The following is an 18,494-nucleotide window of genomic DNA, read 5'->3' on the forward strand; positions in this document are numbered from 1 at the left end:
TCATGTGACGTCAGCAAAACTTTTGAGTTGGAGGCTTGTGACAGTTAAAAAAAAACAGTTAGCGTTGCAGAATGACAAATGTGCACATTTACCTTCCATGAAGTCAAAGTGTAAACAAACAGGCTGGCGGTAAAACAAGAATTCCTGTCAACAGATCAGCAGCATCAAACATCGCGTACAAAAGTCTTGGGCCACCATGACATGTTGTCAATGCTAAGACCGCCACCTCACAACAATGTAGAGTGCAGACCTCCATCAAGGGTCAAAGGTTAAAAGTGTAATATGAGTTACTCTTCTGCATTACTTCCTGGTTTATGCAATATCTGGAAGATGGGCTGTACCATTATGATGCAGGGGTGGGGCAAACAACAAAGCTCATGGTGGCCCAATACTTTTGCACACAAGTATTAAGGCCACAAAGGAAAATCAAATCTGATTTTGAGAATAAAGCATAATAATTATTAACAATAATAAACTCAAACTCTAAAAACTCTGTTACAGGCATTGTCTGAGACAGCTATGAAATGGGGAACTCATATGACCTTTGCCCTTGGGCAGACAAAGGGGGCGTGGTCATTAAGGTGAAAGCGAGAAATGCAAGACATGCTCATCTGTTTGTGCTCAACTGCTCTGTTTTGCTGCCACAATATGAATTATGAAAACGTTACAAAATTTATAACATACTGGAAATTTTCAACTTCATTATTGTACATTTCAACTTTTTTCTTATAAATTTATCTAGTAAATTTCCAATATTTTCTTGCAAATTTACGACTTTACGACTATTGTAAGTTAAAACTTTTACGACTTTTATCAAGTAAATTGTGAATTTCATTTTTTTCCCCATACCTTTACAACCATTCTTGTAAACTACAAACTTTTTCTCAAAAATTCATCTCATAAATGTACAACTTTGTGCTCAGAAATGTACGACTTCATTATTGTGAATTACGACTTTTTTCTCAGAAATTTACAAATTATCTAGAAAATGTTCGACTTTCTCAGAAATTTCTGACTTTATTCCTGTAAATTACAACTTTTTTTCTTATAACCTTTGCGTTATTCCTATTATTATGACTTCTTGTAAATTTGTGTTTTTATAAATACAACTTTCTCTCGATATTATTACTTCATTCTCATATTATGACTACTTTCTACTAAATTTTCTACTTTTTTTATAAATTACTTTTTTCTAGTAAATTTACTACTTTAATCTTGTAAATTTACACCTTTTTTTTCTCGTGAATTGAATGCTTTATTTTCGTAAATTACTGTTTTTTCTAGTAAATATACTACTTTAATCTTGTGACTATACAACTTTGTTCTTGTAAATGTGCAATTTTTTTCTCGTAATATTACAGCTTTTCCTCATAGATTGACAACATTATTCGCGTAAGTTTACAACTTTTTTTCTCTTAAATTTCTGACTTTATTCTTGAAATGTCAAATTTTGTTTGTTTTTTTTTCCCAATGTGGCCATAATACTCCATCGTGTGTGAGAGACTTCCTGGTTCAAGTCATGTGAGTGACAGCAGAGCTGAGTCAGCAAGTTTCCTGGATGCCATCATCATCATTCTCATGGTCATGCCCATTGTCACCTCATAGTTCCCATTGTCACCTCATAGTTCCCATTGTCATCTCATAGTTCCCATTGTCACCTCATAGTTCCCATTGTCACCTCATAGTTCCCATTGTCACCTCATAGTTCCCATTGTCACCTCATAGTTCCCATTGTCACCTCATAGTTCCCATTGTCACCTCATAGTTCCCATTGTCATCTCATTGTTCCCATTGTCACCTCATAGTTCCCATTGTCACCTCATAGTTCCCATTGTCATAGCCCTTATCATCCTCTTTCTCAGGCATTATCCTCATCATCCTCGATAGCCTTCTCGTCATCGTCATCGTCATCCTACAGTTCTCTGCGCTGTTTCCTTTTCCCGCCACTGGAGGCGCACCTGAATCCCAGGTTATCAGAGGCAGAATCGGGGGTGTTACCCATTCTGGGTAATGGGGGCGGGGGGACAAGCCCACACAAGGAGATTAGAGACAGCGGCCACACAGCAGAAGATTGTGCACCCTCCCTCGCCCACCTGGTGGTGACTGTCGCCCTGTGATTGGCCGAGCCGTCCGCCGTGTCAATCCAGGAACCGCCGCGCAGCACGAACATGGGTCGCGCCCCCGGGAAGGAGCTAGATGTCCACTCCCACGTGTTTCCGATCATGTCCAAGAGACCTGTAGGAAACAAGACAGCGTCAGTGTCTTCATCATCATCATCATCATCATCATCTTCAGTCAATGTTACCAAAGTTGTTCTGAGGAGGGAAGGCGGTGACGGGGGACACGCCATGGTAGCCGTCCTCTGCTGTGTCCCTGTCCGGGAAGGACCCCTGTGACATTGAGGGGCGAGATGAAGCTTCATCTCATTAATGATGCACGCCATGACGTCATCGTCATCATCGTCATCATCGTCATCATCATCATCATCATCATCACCTGCCACAGGTTGCTTCTGTTGGTCTGGTACTTGTTCCCCCACGGAAAAGTCCGCCCTGGAAGAAAAGACAGGAAGACATCATCAATGTTTGGGACCAGAAGGTGGCAATATTAAATATGGACGTTATGTCAGACGTTACCTTGCAGCCCCCCGCGTGCCGCCCACTCCCACTCCTCCTCGCTGGGCAGCCTCTTTCCTTTCCAGCTACAGAAGGCCTGGGCATCATTCCAGCTCACCTGAACCACCGGGAAGTCCAGGCGCTCTCCAATGCCAGAACCAGGACCTGAGGGCTGCATGGGGGTGGGGGTGACAGCCAGTGAGGACGTACAGTACATGACATAAATAAATATAAAATACAAAGGCTCACCTGTCGCCAAAAGACTCGTTGAACAGGAAGCCACCATGGAGCTGACTGCAAAGATAAGTTCATTTCTTGAAACACGACATGAAAAACAAATTCTTCTTGTGACAGCTTAGACGTTTTCTATGCTCTTACTACTAAAATATTCCATTCATAAATAAGGAATCCTTTCTTTGTTTCTTTTGGCGAGACACAGCTCACTTCACAGCAATCTAGCATCATTACAGAAAAACAAAACAAATAAACATTCTGCACGGCGACCGAGTGGTTAGCACACAGGCCTCACAGCTAGGAGACCCGAGACAAATTCCGCCCTCGGCCATCTCTGTGTGGCGTTTGCATGTTTTCTCCGGGTACTCCAAATTGTCCATAGGTATGAATGTGAGTGTGAATGGTTGTTTGTCTATATGTGCCCTGTGATTGGCTGGCCACCAGTCCAGGGTGTACCCCGCCTCTCGCCCGAAGACAGCTGAGATAGGCGACCCTCATGAGGATAAGCGGTAGAAAATGAATGAATGAATATTCATTACCTCAATCCTCTGTGTTATTTTGCTCTTCAGGTCCTCAGAAACAAAATCCTGGAAGACAAAACTCCATCCAAAGTTCTCAGCTTCCGTTTTATACTTCTGTTCCCTTACAAAGGCTCTGTTCAAAAGTGTGTGTTGACAGAACAGAATAGATGCTGCTTGTCATTGCATCATGTGATATGTTCAACAAGGTTAAAATATGATGTGGAGCTTCACTTGCTACCTGAAGGCAGAGTTGGTGACAGGATGTTTGTCCAAGAAAAAAGACTCAAGTTGGACGGACTCCTCCTCATTGGCGGCCTTCATCACCATCTTCCCTGCAGGGATGAGCACCATGCCGTCATCTTCTTCTGCTGTAACAAACATGAACATAGAATAGAATAGTTGGGTGGTTGAAAACCGTGACACTCGGACGTTTACTCAAATACCCTTTATAGAAGTAATTGTTGTAATTAAAAATGTTGTATTATTTAAATGTCTCTTGATAAGTTCCAATGGTGCAAAAACCCGAATCTTTGGAATAAAACTACGATATAAATGAAGTATGAGGCTGTAAGAAAACAATTGCCCTCTTTTCCAGTTCAGACAACTCTCAAGTTCTTACCTGTCGCGGTCACGAACAGCAAACACACAAGAGAAACACAAAAGAATAAACGTAACATTTTATGGGCCTTGTTGCCTCCACGTTTAAATGTCAGCACAGCTTTAAATTAAGTAAAACATTTAAGGTTAGCATGTAACTAGATAACATGCGCTGCTTTCATTCTGCTTATTTGAACACAACCGCAACAAATTGTGCCCGACGAGAAACACGACGCAAATGAAAGTTCCGTTTGAAATAAATTATTTGGTTCCTACATGAACGATAAGCGTTTAAATGAGAATAGTCCACGTTTGTCTGAAATAGTTATCCATGTTTGCAACACAATTTATCATGCTCTGTGTGACAGCTTGACTTTGTTAATTTCCCGTTCACCGCCTGCTGTTTGTTAGTTCCTGTTTCAGTCCAAGATGGCTTTACTTCCGGTGGTTGGTGGGGCAAGGAGACACACCTCCGAACACCTCAAAAAGTTTAGCTTGAAACACCTGAAAAACTTCAGAGAACATGTTTCAATGTGAATAGTTTTCAAATTAACTTTATGTACATTGGAAAATGACAGCATTAGATCAAAAAGGGTCTGACTTCTTATGATATATGACGCTGTATGTGCCCTGCGATTGAATGGAGCCCAGTCTATGTAACCCGCCACTTTCCCAAAGTCAGCTGAGATGGTCTCCAGCATTCCGCCACAACCCTGTTGTGGACAGGTGGTATAGAAAATGGAAGATGTATGAAATGTTAAGGACGTGTATAGAAATATTTTATTTACATTCTGTATAGTATGACTATGGCCATGACATTTTTTTAACTGCACACTAGCAGTAGTTCGGATATTAGGCAGCATACTTTAAAGAGACAGACCAGTGGATATAAAAGCGTATTGAGCTTGTCAGGTGCCAGGGTGGGGTGTGAATGTCAGTGAAGCGTACCCATGGGCAGCCTCCATCACTATTGCTGCGCAAGCAGGCCCGTAATGAAAGTAGTCAGCGTTGGAGGCGTAACATCTTTAATGGACACACAGAGAACTTGCTGGCAGAGGTCAGTGCTTTGGACATTTCAACAAAATGTCATAAATAAACAAATCCAATGGTTCTCAAGGAGGAGTTGATTTAAAAAAAAAAAAAAAAAACAGAAAAAAAAACTAACTAGCGTGATGATGTTTTGTCTACTGCTTCACTTGACCATGACCCTTTAACCTTTGAGAGAAGACATTCCGGCCCTCATGATCTCATCCACCAGCAGGATGTTGCTGGCGATTACCGTGCTGTGGAGACAAAGGACAAGTCAAAGGTTGCTCCGGTATTTGGCTGTGGTAGATGTCAGCCTTGTTCTCACCAGGAGTGAAGCAGCTGCTTCTTCACGCTGTAGTTGTCCCACACACCGGCCTCCCCCGCCACCATGGCTTCACCTAATCACACCGATAACCACCACCATCATCATCATCATCATCTGTTGTTGTAAACGACATCACATGACAGAGACATGTTCTAACCTGTGCTCAAGTCTACGCCCACCAGCTGACCGGACTCTTTATACTCCGTCTGCAGCTTGAGCAGCGTCTCCTGAGGGTCATAACCTGAGTTCTGGGCCAGAACCTGTACAACCGCAGCAGAGGTCACCATTTGAGTGCAGTACACACTTTGGATGACTCGGAGGGATTTCCCACAATGCAACCCTTTCACGTTATGGTTGACCAATGTGTTTCTCTCTCGCTCTCTGCCCTGCAGGAGGCGCACAACACTGGCACACTGAATTTAGTGGGTGCAGCTTATACACGGTGTCTGAAATTACGGTAGTAAAATGTGCATTCTTGCCAGCCCAGACCGTATATTCCAATGGCTATGTACATATCATGTAGTAATATTATAATTACCTTGGGAATGACCAGGAGGGCGTCAGCAAAGGCCTGTACGCCAAGTTGAGCTCTTCCTTTCACGTTAGCTTTGTGCTTGATAAGGGCGTCAGCCAGGGCCACCTCCAAGGCGCCAGCGCCAGACACCACGCAGCCTGAGAAGACACCAGGGGTTCGCCAAAGTTATGAACATGTTCATGTTCACAGAGGTAAAAGTTCTCTTTCTCACCATCTTCGATGGCATTCTTGACGGCGCGCAGGCCATCTCTGACGGCGTCTTTAATCTGCGTGAGCGTGTGTTTGTTGGGACCTTTGACCAGCAGTGTGACCGAGCGAGGGTTCTCGCATTTCTCGATGAATGTGTACTTCTCCTCGCCCTGACAATAAAGCAGGATGTCATCCACGGAACGTTTTGGCAGGGGTGACCGCAGAGACAACTCACCAGCGTGTGCTCGTACACGAGTCCCGCGTGGCCCAAACAATCTGGCGTGAGGTCATCAACCGAGTTCATGGCGATGCCGCCACATGCCAGCGTCAGCCTGCCATGGAAGAAAAAACAAGTCAGGCATCTTCAACCCCCTTCTCATTCTGGTCAGCCAACATAGCCAACGTTTCATTGGCTAGTTAGGATGTCACAAGAGCAAAACATTTTAGTTCTTCACAATTTTTAACGTTTAAATAAATAATTAAAAAAAAAAAAAAAACAGTGGTAAAAGCCATGAATATTTTCCAAACGTTTAGACCTAGAAATGTATCAAATGACACGTTTACTGTGCAAGTACAATTGCATCCTGGAATGCTGTATATCATCATTTGTCATGAAACAGAAGGGGCAGTCTGTTTAAAAAGGATTACAACCAATGACTTTGTTTTGGTCAACTGAATACGCTCTGAGAGACAAGGGCTCTCGAATGCAGAGGATGAGACCAAAGTTATTGTTGCACATGCATGAGAGGCCGGAAACACCATCATGGTGCCCCCGGGTGTTCGCTGTGCCACGTTAACCTGACATTCAACTCACTAATGAGATGAGAACAAGAAGATGTCACCTTTCCATGTTCCTCCTCTTGGCTCTGCGCAGGGCGACGATGCCCTCCTTGGCCAGAGCATCCAGAGAGAAGGGGTCCACTCCCTAAACAAGCAGAGGGGCAACATCAGTACACAAGGAGCAGAGTTGATACTAAACTTTGTTGTGATCCGTTGAATACATGATGGGGAGGGCAGGCATTCCCTCATGCAGAGGTACAGATCACAGTGACTCTGGCACAGTCTTATGACCAGGACGGGCCACCCTGGCACCCCTGGGTGTTCACTGTGCATTACAACACACGGCATATCGGTCACATGACTGGCTTACCTTCTGGTTGATGACGACAAAGCCCTTCTCTCCGTTGGGGCACACTTTGTTCTTGAGGTCGATGATCTTATGGACGCGCTCCGTGATGAACTTCCTCTCTGCAGCCACAAACTTCTCCCTCTCCTCGGCGCTCTTGTAGAAAAAGCCAGAGTTGACCTCTGTCTTCTCGTACTCCAGGGACACGTTACACGTCAGCACGTACGCATCCTCCACGCGCTTTTTCATGTCAGGGTGTCTCGCCCCATGGTCCAACACGAGGCCTTTGATCAGCCTTGAAAACAGACACAAATGTCAACAGCACTCCGAGGTAAGCGGGCAGCCAAGAAGTGAACTCACTGAGTGTCACAGTCGGTCTTATGTTTCATCTCCATGATCTCCACCATGTACAAGTCGATTGGCTCGTTGGGCTTCGCGATGGTCAACACTGCATCCACCACAGCCTGGGGGGGGGGGGGGGGGCAACACATTTACATGCAGTAACCTTCATCAAGGCTTCTAAAGACCTGTTAAATAGCATCTTCCACACGCTGTGGTGACTCTAGGTAACAACATCTGACCTCAGTGAGGAGGTCAGCCAGCTCAGCATGAACTTTGGTCCTGAGGGAGGTGCGAGCTACGTTGATGAGGGTCTCTCTGTCCATCTCACACGTCACCTTAACCTCCTCCAGCACGGCTAGAGCTTTTTCTTTGGCGGCGTCGAAGCCCTCAGCAATGATTCTTGGATGAAGACCCTAGTGCACAAAAACAAAACAAAAATGAACTTTGTCAGAAAGTATTCCCAATACAGCTTTGTGCTGATTATATATTTTTGTATACAGTATCTAATGTTTTATAGCAAATGCTAACTGGACGTAATACATGAAGTGTATGCATAATGACCGCTACGTAGCTATGTTTACTAACATGCAACCCAGTCTATGTACAGAACTATTGAGGAATTATGTGTAATTATCTTTTTTGCTATATTGATTTGAATTGTGAATTACTGAATGAAAACCCTCGTAGACCCACCACCTACAGGGGCAAGCATAAGGGTCCGGTGCATTGTGTGTTGGGTGGCGGTCAAGGGCGGGTGCCTGGGGCCAAAATCTGGTTCTTGGGACATGGACCCGGACGCCTCCCTGGTGAGGTGTTCCGGGCATGCCCCGCCGGGAAAAGGCCCCGGGGCAGACCTAGGACACGCTGGAGGGATTATGTCTCACAGCTGGCCTGGGAATGCCTTGGTGTCCTCCCGGTGGAGCTGGAGGAGGTGGCCGGGGACCGGGAAGTCTGGGCTTCCCCACTGAGACTGCTGCCCCCGCGACCCGGATAAGCAGAGGAAAATGAATGGATGGATGAATGATAACCATTTTGATGACCTGTAAACTCTGAAACTGTGAAATACCAACAGGCCTGTCATAATAAAGGCTATATCAATTTATCAAATCGAATGTCGAGTTATTTCTGTAAAAATATTGAGATATGTTGGGTTCTCTCTTGTGGGCAAATGATGACGACGGGGTAGCGGTGGGTGGGTGACAGCATTGTTTTCATGTGACACTTCCTATAAAGGAAGTGTCACTCCCAAGACGAGCTGAGGAGAGACGTGTTGGAGCAACATACTATATGGCATTGGAAGTGCAGAATAAAGTTATTTAAGAGCAGCAGACTGTGGGAATGCTATTTTGCATCACAGATGATGCATGACATGATGCAAAAAATGTATACATCAATAAATGAGTTTCCACCATTCGAGTCCTATTTTTGACAGCCCTAATTGTCACATATTTTTTCAAATTCAGCTAATTGCTTGCTAACTACATAGCTGCCACCAATACAAAGTACAGCCAATGACAGCTAGGCAAACATGTAAACGAAAGGAAATAGTCAACCTGAGATGGATTTGGTAAGGAAGTAATCAAACATCCCTGCATAGATTAGAGTAGCCTGTGTCAGTTAGGAATTAATTTAAACTAAATTCTCATCAGTCTAACCTCTGACACGTAGAGGTCGGCCTGCTTCAGCAGCTCCCCAATGATGAGAACATTGGAGGTGGTCCCGTCCCCTGTGATGTCATCCTGGGCGGTGGCAACCTTGGCGATGAGAGACGCTGTAGGGTGCTGAATTTGCTAAAAAAAAAATCCAAACAAACGATTTAGCATGCTGCTCTAACAGACCTGTCCAATAGGGGATGAGGTGCATAAACAGCAATCTAAATATGCTGACGCAATCTAGGAGGAGAACATGGTTAGCAGAGAGAAAGCTGTAAAACTTTTACCATCTCGTGTAAGAGGACGTTGCCATCTTTGGTCAACTTGATGTCTCCTGCTCCAGAAACCAGCCTGCACGTCCACACAGAAGCATCATGTAAAAAAAAAAGTGTATAACAAGCTTACATTTGTGCTTATTTGAATAACGACCGATACTACAGACTACAGGACCATGGCTGATGAGCAACAAATCCACCAGACAGACTATTGAATGTACTGCTTTGTTAGATTTCTCCGAGGATTTGACGCCTGTCTGCTTGCTTGGTAACATTAGCCGGTGAAGGCGGATCACCATGACTGGGCAGGGCAACGTGCGCGGCTGTGGTAACCAGAAGAGGCCGAGAATGAGAGCAACTAGAGTTAACTTAAGATGACATTGTCAAAGTGCGTGTAACTACAAGGAGACGAGCTTCTTACTGCAATAGAAGCAGGATGGAGTGACAGAACGACAGATAACAAAATAAAACCGCGTGCATAAAAACACAGCACTTAGCTAGCTAGACAGTTACCTTAGCTTAGCTTAGCCTAGCCTAGCATAGCATAGCACGCAGCACAAAGGCTCTTCAGCGATACTCACATCTTCATGGTCCCCTTCGGTCCCAGGTTGCTCTTCAGCACGTCCTGAAGCCCCCGAGCCGCGCTTATATTCACTGCCAAAGCGGCCTGGGCCCTGGCCACCTCTGCTTTCGGATTCAGAGCTTTTACGGCGGCCATGGCGAGCTAAGAGTGGAAAGCGCCGCTCGAAGTGAAGCTCAGCGGACTGAAAGGAAAGAAGGAAGCTTCCAGAAGCTGCACATGTGCTGCCCGACTTGTTCAGGGAACACGACTAGGCTGGGACATTAGCATTTCTTCTGTTTATTTGAAACAAGAAATGCATTTTCTGTGAAAACAATGGTGAATTCACCAACTATGACGAGATAACTATTATATCGATTCAATATAATTGATAAATTAAAAAAATACATAATTGTCGTTTTCTCCTTTATCAATATGTTGTTCGTGTCACACATTACGTGTTCTTTGTGTGCTTTCATGTAGTCCAGGAGGATGATGTTTAATTGGATAAACACTATTTACATTTAGGAAACCAGCCTTGTCTGCCTTCCGTTGAAAGGCGCTCTGGAAAAGTTGTGAGAATTCTGACATCTTTTGAAGGCAACACAACACGTCACACCCACAGCTACTCGGCTACATATCACGTGGTTATCACGTCATAAGTAGACGTTGATGAGACTATTACGTTTATGTGCCTACAAATATTAGAAATACAAGCAAAATTTCACTCCCATGAGAAGTTTAATTCATTATGTACAACTTATTTAAACTCAAAATATCACAATTTACCACAGTAAATCTCTCACCCACCAAGACAGCATTGACCATGTGACCTAAGTCAGTAAACCCATATACCATGTGACCTAACAGTCAGTAAAGAAACAACCACTCTGAAGTCCCAAGCAGACACCACCCTGCTGACATAATCTTTACAACTATTTAAAACAATTTCCATTTTTTTCCATCCCAATAAGCTTCAAGTGATGGTCAACATCCGGATGGAGAACAAAGTGGCACTTGTCAATCTTATTTTAGATGGTTAAACATCTATGTTAGTGATAAGCGCCTGTCAATCAAACAATCAATCAATCGGTCAGTTGGTGTGTCTTCATCAAAAGAGGACAAGGATGTTGGTGATGAAGATTGCAGGTCAGCTTCTAGAAGCAAAAGCGTCTCTGGTGATCACGATGGGGGCGGGGCTTACTTCAGGGGCGAGCTCTTCATGGGAATCATGACTCTCGACTCCATGTGCTGAATGAGGGGCACTGCCAGCAAGGTAGGGGAGACAGTGAGACACATATTTAGGTTGCATTTGCACAAAAGAGGTGTGGTCATGTGACGTCCGACCCACCCACCTGTGTAGTAAACCACCTCGTCCCAGCCTTCTCGCTGCCAGGCCGCATTTCTGATGTTTTCCCTCGACTGAAGATCTTTGTAGGCTGAAGTACAGGATGTAGGATTCAAATAATAGCAACTTCAGGACGCGAGCTTCAAGACGCGTCATCTCACCCCATAAGTGGTGAACTTGGTACAAACTTCCGATCTGGGAGAAGAAGCCACCCACTGCCTCTTGGTTCTGCTGACGAATCTCGATGGCGCGCGCCCTAGAGCGGTCACACGGCTCATTTATTCATGAGTACAACATTCACATGATGCCCCAATCAGCTTTGAGCATCCTGCTGATGTCTTTGTATGATTCCATCCCAGTCAATCACAAGCAGGTGTGTGCGAGTGTGTCCAAATTAATAAGTCAGTCACGTATCACATGACAATTATGTCGCATCGCTCATGCGTTGTGTTTGAAGTCATGCAGAGAACATAAAAATACCGTAGACTCATTGTCTGCTACAATCTGAAAAAGCAATGAAACATTCTTGATGAGGGACACAAAGACAACAACAATGGCTGCTCTCAAAGTACATCAACACATCAAAGAGCAGACGGCAACGATAAAGAAGAAGACCAAGCAGGAAGGACTCACCAGTAGTTGCCCCACTCGATCATGGTGCCAGGCTGCAACACACAAATACGCAGTCAAGTCAGGTGACATGAGGACATTAAGACGCTGCGCTGTGAGGACACAAAGACGGAGTCACCCTGAGTTGGTAGGATCTCAGCTCGTAGATGTTGGGTCCGGGGCGAGGAACAGGTTCATTCCAAAAGCTGAACTCCAGTAGCAGCTGATTCCTGCGAGACAACAACATCTTCCCACGCTCTTGTCTGAATTCCAGAAACATCTGCCCACACATAAACACGTTCATGTTTCCTGTTTGGTGGGTGCCCCGTCGACACTTGATGACATCAAGTGTGAAGATGCAACAGCAGCAACATTACCTTGTTCTGCCTGAGTTTGCTCATCACCTCCGTAAGGGCGGGGTAACCTCCTCGATACCTCCACAGGTGAACTAGACCACCAGAAGAAACATTCTTTAACAGGTGTACATGCAGGTAACGCTTCGAGCAAAATCCCCAGTATGAGAATATTTACGCTTCAAAACCCAATGATGCAACGTATGTAGAAGGGACAGTCACCTGCTTGGTCCTGTTCTCCATACCAAGTGTTCCATGTTCCTACAAGCTCACAGGGGTATTCGGGGTCAGCGTGGATAGAGGGCAACACCCCCTCACTGAGAACACACACTCATACAGTTAAGCAGACGTGTGCTGACGTGTGAGCGTCATCAGCAACAAGTTTGTTACCAGAGGTCGTTGTAAGCATCGAGGCACTCGGGCTTCACGTTGTGAACTACAAGAGCGACACATTTTTTGGTTTTTTTTACTAAATGAACTCGTTACGCCCTGGTGAGACGTTATACGTTGCTCCTGGCAACACTCACGCTGGATCTTGTACAGGTTGTTGTCCTCCTTCTTGGCCAGCAGGTGTGAGTGGGCGTCCTTTCTGGGGTCCACCTTTCTCACAAAGAGAGACTTGAACCAGCTGTCTTGGAACGCAGACATGTTCCTGGAGTGAAGACACACAAGATATCAAAATGGAGGAATTCATAAACCAAGCTGATGCTGCTTGTTTATTCCTACAATGTTACACCTAGTAGTCTAAGGGTGCTCATTAGTGTCCACATCAATAAGAACATGACAGCAGAGGTCAGCATGTCTCCACTTCATTTTTTAGCTGCTAGCAAGGCTGTGAGCTCCACAGCAGATTCTCTTGTATGGTGCTGGCAGGGGGCAAACACGCAGAAAAGTGCATACGATCCAACAAAACACCATTTTGAGGGTTTTTTCATTTGCATTTTTGATGTTGTAGCATCGATGTCATTTTCATTTCTTTGGCTAACTTCGGTGTTTGCAGCGTTTGTACGTTGCTTCTCTTTTGCCCCCGTCGGCCGCAGTAGCATAAAGGCTTCATTGTGCTACAGTGTGACGGTGCCCATATAATGCTAAGAGTCCACTGGGCTGGCACCAGTTGGCGCCAAAGATTGTGATTGGCACATAGTGGCTCGCTGTGGCGCCGGCCCAGTGGACTCCTAGCATCATTGGCAAGACTTGGCTAGTGCCATTACATTCCAGTGGATTCCAATAGGCGGATTGTTTGTGACATTTGGTTCCACTTGGTGGACACTTTGTGTGGATTGCTTGTGGCGCGTCAAAGATTTTAAACATTTTGAAATTTTCTTGCCGCCAAACTAAATTTTTGCCGCCGTTACGGGCCACCACGAGCCAGTTGGGAGGCAGTTTGAGCCACAGCACGCCACTAGGCACCACAGCAAATTGCATTGGGGCGAACTGGCACCGGCCCAGTGGACTCTTAGCATAAGCTTCTTCCCCTCCAAACCTAGTCAGATCTCGAGGTGCACCTTTAAAAAAATCTAACCTCACGTCAATGGCGACACGGTGTGCAAAAGTATAATTGATCTGTTTTTTTAATTACGTAATTTCTGCTATGTAGCCTTTCCTGTATTTCCTTCCTGCAAAACAGCCACTTAAATCTGCCAAAACAAAAGACACAATGAGAGGAGGAGCGTCTCAGTGAAGAAATTTGCAATTATGAGCAGTTATATAATCTGCACTTATATAATATATTGCCAACATTGTCCATTACTACTACAATGGAAGCTAATTAGCAAAGTGGCTCTCAATTGGTGGTTTGAGACCCAGAAGGGTTGACAGGTCTTTGCCTAAGAAACAAGAAAAAAAATGTAATGGCCCAATGTCTGTGAATGCACCAAACATTGTTGTCTGCGTTATGCGCTTGCTACCCTGCCGCAAGGTGCAAGCGATGTTTCGGGGAGACTGTTAAGCCTGAGTGGGAGAGGAAGGATATTGAGGAAGTTGTTCATTGATCTGTGTGCAATATACAGGGTCAGGCAAAATGATCTGACACATTTGTAGGTTAAATAAAAAGTTACATATAATGCCATTTTTTTCATATAATACCATTTTGCTTTGTTTCTTTATAATGCCATTGTTTTTTCGTTTTTTTTTCCCGGTTGCTTCCATGAATTGGACTGGTGGGCATTGCGCTTTCATTGTGGAAAAATTATCAAAACAGACAAATCTGTAACTTCAATCTGCACTTCAATCTTGGTAGACATGATCCCGTCCCTGCTCGAAACACCATCGCACCACCAGAACTGATTTAATTTTTAAAACATAATGAAACACAATCACATTATATGTACTTTAAAAAAAAACAAAAAACTTTTTTGTTTCTTTACTTTATTTGCCTTCTATTTAACCTACAAATGTGTCAGATCATTTTGCCTGACCCTGTATGAACAAATAAGTAAAATTCACGATTATATTGCACTTTAAGTGTTTACATCTGAAGATTTCATTTATACTGGTGTTGGCAGCGCAGCGGTAAAAATCTGTCACTGTGTGTGCGCGTGTGGATGAGGGAGTGTATTCGAGAAAATGATGCTTTATTTTTGGACTTTGGATACCGGTTTATCATGTTTGTTAAACTTTTCCCTTCAGTTTGATGTGGAAAAAAAGTTAAATTAAAAGGCAGAATAAGAAAAAAAGTGAAGTTCAAATTCAACCCGTTCAGATGAAAGCATCCCCAATTCACACTGGAATAAAACATGTGTCTTACAATTTTATTTTATTTTTCTTTAATATCATTTTCTCACCTGGAAGTAGAATTAATCATGTTTAATGTTTCAAATTAATTAACATTTAGTTAGTGTCCAATAGTAGGGAGTACATGGCTTCAAGTCAAATGTTTGGAAACCACTGCTCTAGTGTTTTGGCAGACAATTCCAAGTCGCGCGCTCACCCCCCACCACAGCGCTATAGCCGGATCAAGACGCCATCAGAAGGCATGATTGTGCCTAAAGCTAAGCTGCTTCAGCACGTGACAAAGAACACATTGACGATTAAGTAGCGTCCCTGCACTCGCTCGCCACCCACTGCTCCAATAGTTTATAAGCGGATACTAAAACTCGCAAAGTTGACGTTTGGGGGAAATGTCAACAACGTGTACATATCAGTTTCATGTGTGTTATTTACTAACACTCAGTGACCTTGGATATACTTTACATAAACTCCATTTATGCAACTTCATAACGCAATCACTCTCAAATTCACGAACAAAACAACGCTGACTCCAAATGGTGCTAGAAAGACTTTTAATAGGCAACGGTTTAAAGAATTATAAAGACTTGGTTGAAGTTGTCAAGTTTGAAAAGACGGCGGCTAACAGTACGTCACACAGACGTGAGCTAGCTAGCTTTAGCCACTTAGCATGCTGGAGTTTGACATTGCTGATCATCCGCATTAGAATAAATTCATTCAAGTTACGTTAGTTCGTCGCCCATGGCTGAGGTTATCTCCAAAAACACCAACCTGACAGAGACACGGAGCTGGGCGTTCATCCAAAGTCCATGTTTGATGTGTCTTAAGTTCTTTGGCACTGTGTGAAGGACTAGCGACGCCATGTTGGCTGTGGCAGGTCGCGGAGGAAGACGCCGGCGGAAGCATCGAGTTCTCTTGGGAACTACTTTGTTTCCAAACTTTAACGCTCAAACGTTACATCGTAACACCACATCAGTTTTGACATCAGTTGCCTTTGCATTCCCAAACTATAGTGTGAGCTACCTACAGACGGATAAAATGCCAACTCCTCTATTCAATCATTTTCAAAGTCAGTCATCTGTGATGACGTCACATGCTGTTTTAAGAAACACATGCGGGCAGACGCCATATAAACATTAACTCTTGAATCATTTTACATTTGTATCTTCCAAACATGAACACTTTGATGTTTCTGACACCATATTACGTCAGTCATGGTTTAATTCCAAGTCAAAGTACTGGCAAGATGAACCTATAAAAACATTAATGTGAGTTGTGTGTTTCAGAGGGATCAGCAGAGATGTTCAAGTCCTGCAGCTTTTGGGACAAGGGCGCGTGATCTGGAGAGGGAAGGACATCGGTCGGAGGATCCAGAAACTCTGTCCCTGCCACACGCTTTCCCGTCAGCGGGTCAACCACCTGACCCACCTTGTAGACCACCTCAGCCAATTCATGTTTGACGTGTTTGGCTCGAGGCTCAGCCAGCGCTTTGAGCAGTACGACATCACCCACCGTGCACTGCTGCAAAGCATCGTGTGCAAAGTACGTCTTCCTCCTGTTGTAGTACTGAGGACAAAAAAAAGAGGTTGTTGGATATATGACTCATCATCACTGAACACAGTTCATGTCAAAGATGCTTTTACTTCAGGCTGTGTTCACACTTGTAGTCCAATACTCTGGTCTCGACCAAAAATAATAAACTTTGGTGCGGTCTGGTTTGCATTCATACATGCATTTTTGTCAGTGGACTAAACAATGCTCTCAGTTAAACATACAGTCACGCATCCACGAGTAGCGTATTTGACTTGTACATTGGCCCGACGACCTTGTGCAGCCACAAGATCATAACTTCTTCTGGGTCATAAACACCCGTAGGACTTTCCTTTCTATGGTGGATGTTTTATCTGGTAACATTTTACCTCCTGAGATGCAACCAAGAGTATGTAAATGATATAAAGACAAGGGGTTGTGGCATAAGGAAACTCATGCTATGGAGGCAGTGTTAACTTTTTGTTACTGCATCTCTTGACGTTCCAACCACCCTTGATGACATATTTTCTCAAAAAGCAACGAGTGACTTTTTCTGACGTTGTTGGGATTTTTTTCTTAATATGGCGAAAGCACGTGTTGTTGTGACGCACCCCCAGTGCAGACGAACTGCTATTACATATACTCACCAGAAGAGTGTGCTACTCACGAACCACATCTGTCAGTTATAATAAACGCAGCATAATCTGTTATCAGGTGTTCAGTGCTAATTTATAAAAGTTATGTATGGGAAAACTTTGAGAGGTAATTGGCTATTTATTTAATTTTGATGGAATTATGGAAAATGTTTAATTAACGAACTAAGAATCAAGTTGATTTGTACTTCCAAAGGTAATCAAGGTGTTTTTACTCATTTTGTCTAAAATGTGAGAAACGCAAACTGCACGAGGACGTCACCTCGCGACTTCTCAGGCAGCCAATAGCTACTTTTCTTACTGAAACGTTGGCACAGGACATCGAGGGAACACACTGCAGGCTTTCTTTCCAGCTGGCCACTAAAGCAGGTAAAAATCGACACCTCCTTCAATTTGAGGGAAGGAGCGCCTCAATGAAATAAATCACCTAGTTGGCGAGAAACCCACAGTGTCTTGGCTCTCATTTTCCACACTCAAAATGGGATAACGAGGCATTTGTCTGAAAAATCTAATATTACACCTTTGTTTCTTCGTGTGCTGTAGTGAAAGTGAGTGTCTGGTACTTTGGTGAATATTCACCTTCAGCAGGTATGGATCTAGCACCAGCCTGGTCACACGCACTTTGGCCGTCTTCTGCATCTTGGTCCCGATGACCCTTCCGATGATCCATTTGGCGTGGACGGACGCCTGTTTCACCGACATCCTTCTTCGACAAAACTGACAAGTCAAAGGTCATATTTTGGTCCAAGTTGGCAACACACACAGGCAACAACGACAGATTACTGACACAGCAGATGCTAACGTTAGCTTCGGCTAACTAACGAGCTGACGTGCCGTACCAAAATGACGCCAATCGTCACATTATAAACACCTACAAGTGTATCAATGAGTGGAAAATAATACCCGCTCTTCCTTTTAGGAGTTATTTAACGGGAAGGTCACAGTCACCAACATCCTCTCTTCATCAAGCTGCCATGCTCGGCCGCGTTTGATGACGTCACTATGGCAACCGAAGAGGGACAAATGAACGGCTTATTTTTGTAACGCTACAACGAGCACATGTCAGTTGTGAAAATGTTCAAATGACATCAGACTACATAGCTGTGTACAATACATTTATATTTACAGTCCAAAAACACTTATTAGCTAGTGACCTTGTTAATATCATTTATTTTTAAAGTAATGAGTAACATTGTTGCCACTACAGAGGAGCAGAGGGGTGTTTTTAGAAATGGAGAAACCCATTAGAAGGCTGAAAGACATTCTAATGTGACA

At 44.0% G+C, this 18,494-nt stretch overlaps 4 protein-coding genes across 8 annotated transcripts; all 4 read right to left on the minus strand.

The window, feature by feature from the left end:
* Positions 1-64: 64 nt before the first annotated feature.
* Positions 65-6,512, minus strand: sumf2 (sulfatase modifying factor 2). 4 transcript variants are annotated; one of them, XM_078787894.1, is made up of 10 exons: positions 6,509-6,512; positions 3,990-4,057; positions 3,609-3,735; positions 3,389-3,503; positions 2,865-2,909; positions 2,637-2,787; positions 2,497-2,552; positions 2,306-2,390; positions 2,094-2,235; positions 65-2,003 (listed from the first exon to the last, which is right to left on the minus strand). In XM_078787894.1, exons 2-10 carry the CDS (start codon positions 4,045-4,047, stop codon positions 1,913-1,915), a joined length of 870 nt encoding a protein of 289 aa, XP_078644020.1. In that variant the 5' UTR covers positions 4,048-4,057; positions 6,509-6,512; the 3' UTR covers positions 65-1,912. The 4 variants fall into 4 exon arrangements, with proteins under 4 accessions (XP_078644020.1, XP_078644019.1, XP_057944080.2 ...); XM_078787893.1 differs by having other exon boundaries at positions 3,609-3,738; XM_058088097.2 differs by lacking the exon at positions 6,509-6,512 and having other exon boundaries at positions 3,990-4,190.
* cct6a (chaperonin containing TCP1, subunit 6A (zeta 1)) lies at positions 4,976-10,219 on the minus strand. Its single transcript, XM_058087620.2, has 13 exons — positions 10,022-10,219; positions 9,453-9,516; positions 9,169-9,303; positions 7,753-7,926; positions 7,532-7,635; positions 7,196-7,466; positions 6,888-6,970; positions 6,281-6,377; positions 6,068-6,215; positions 5,860-5,993; positions 5,479-5,581; positions 5,322-5,394; positions 4,976-5,250 (listed from the first exon to the last, which is right to left on the minus strand). Exons 1-13 carry the CDS (start codon positions 10,156-10,158, stop codon positions 5,178-5,180), a joined length of 1,596 nt encoding a protein of 531 aa, XP_057943603.1. The 5' UTR covers positions 10,159-10,219; the 3' UTR covers positions 4,976-5,177.
* A 502-nt stretch (positions 10,220-10,721) lies between these two features.
* Positions 10,722-15,951, minus strand: LOC131138583 (protein NipSnap homolog 2-like). Its single transcript, XM_058087625.2, has 10 exons — positions 15,808-15,951; positions 12,837-12,961; positions 12,700-12,745; positions 12,532-12,626; positions 12,334-12,404; positions 12,096-12,236; positions 11,981-12,012; positions 11,509-11,603; positions 11,355-11,438; positions 10,722-11,264 (listed from the first exon to the last, which is right to left on the minus strand). Exons 1-10 carry the CDS (start codon positions 15,897-15,899, stop codon positions 11,200-11,202), a joined length of 846 nt encoding a protein of 281 aa, XP_057943608.1. The 5' UTR covers positions 15,900-15,951; the 3' UTR covers positions 10,722-11,199.
* A 332-nt stretch (positions 15,952-16,283) lies between these two features.
* mrps17 (mitochondrial ribosomal protein S17) lies at positions 16,284-18,219 on the minus strand. Of its 2 annotated transcripts, none has more exons than XM_058087629.2 (3): positions 18,123-18,219; positions 17,799-17,928; positions 16,284-16,602 (listed from the first exon to the last, which is right to left on the minus strand). In XM_058087629.2, the coding sequence occupies exons 2-3, from the start codon at positions 17,919-17,921 to the stop codon at positions 16,300-16,302; spliced, it is 426 nt and encodes a 141-aa protein (XP_057943612.2). In that variant the 5' UTR covers positions 17,922-17,928; positions 18,123-18,219; the 3' UTR covers positions 16,284-16,299. The 2 variants fall into 2 exon arrangements, with proteins under 2 accessions (XP_057943612.2, XP_078644021.1); XM_078787895.1 differs by having other exon boundaries at positions 17,799-17,936; positions 18,123-18,218.
* Between the last annotated feature and the right edge of the window lie 275 nt (positions 18,220-18,494).

Source organism: Doryrhamphus excisus, linkage group LG21 (assembly GCF_037039965.1).
Source record: "Doryrhamphus excisus strain RoL-2023G ecotype Guam linkage group LG21, RoL_Dexc_Guam_v1.1, whole genome shotgun sequence".
NCBI lineage: Eukaryota > Metazoa > Chordata > Actinopteri > Syngnathiformes > Syngnathidae > Doryrhamphus > Doryrhamphus excisus.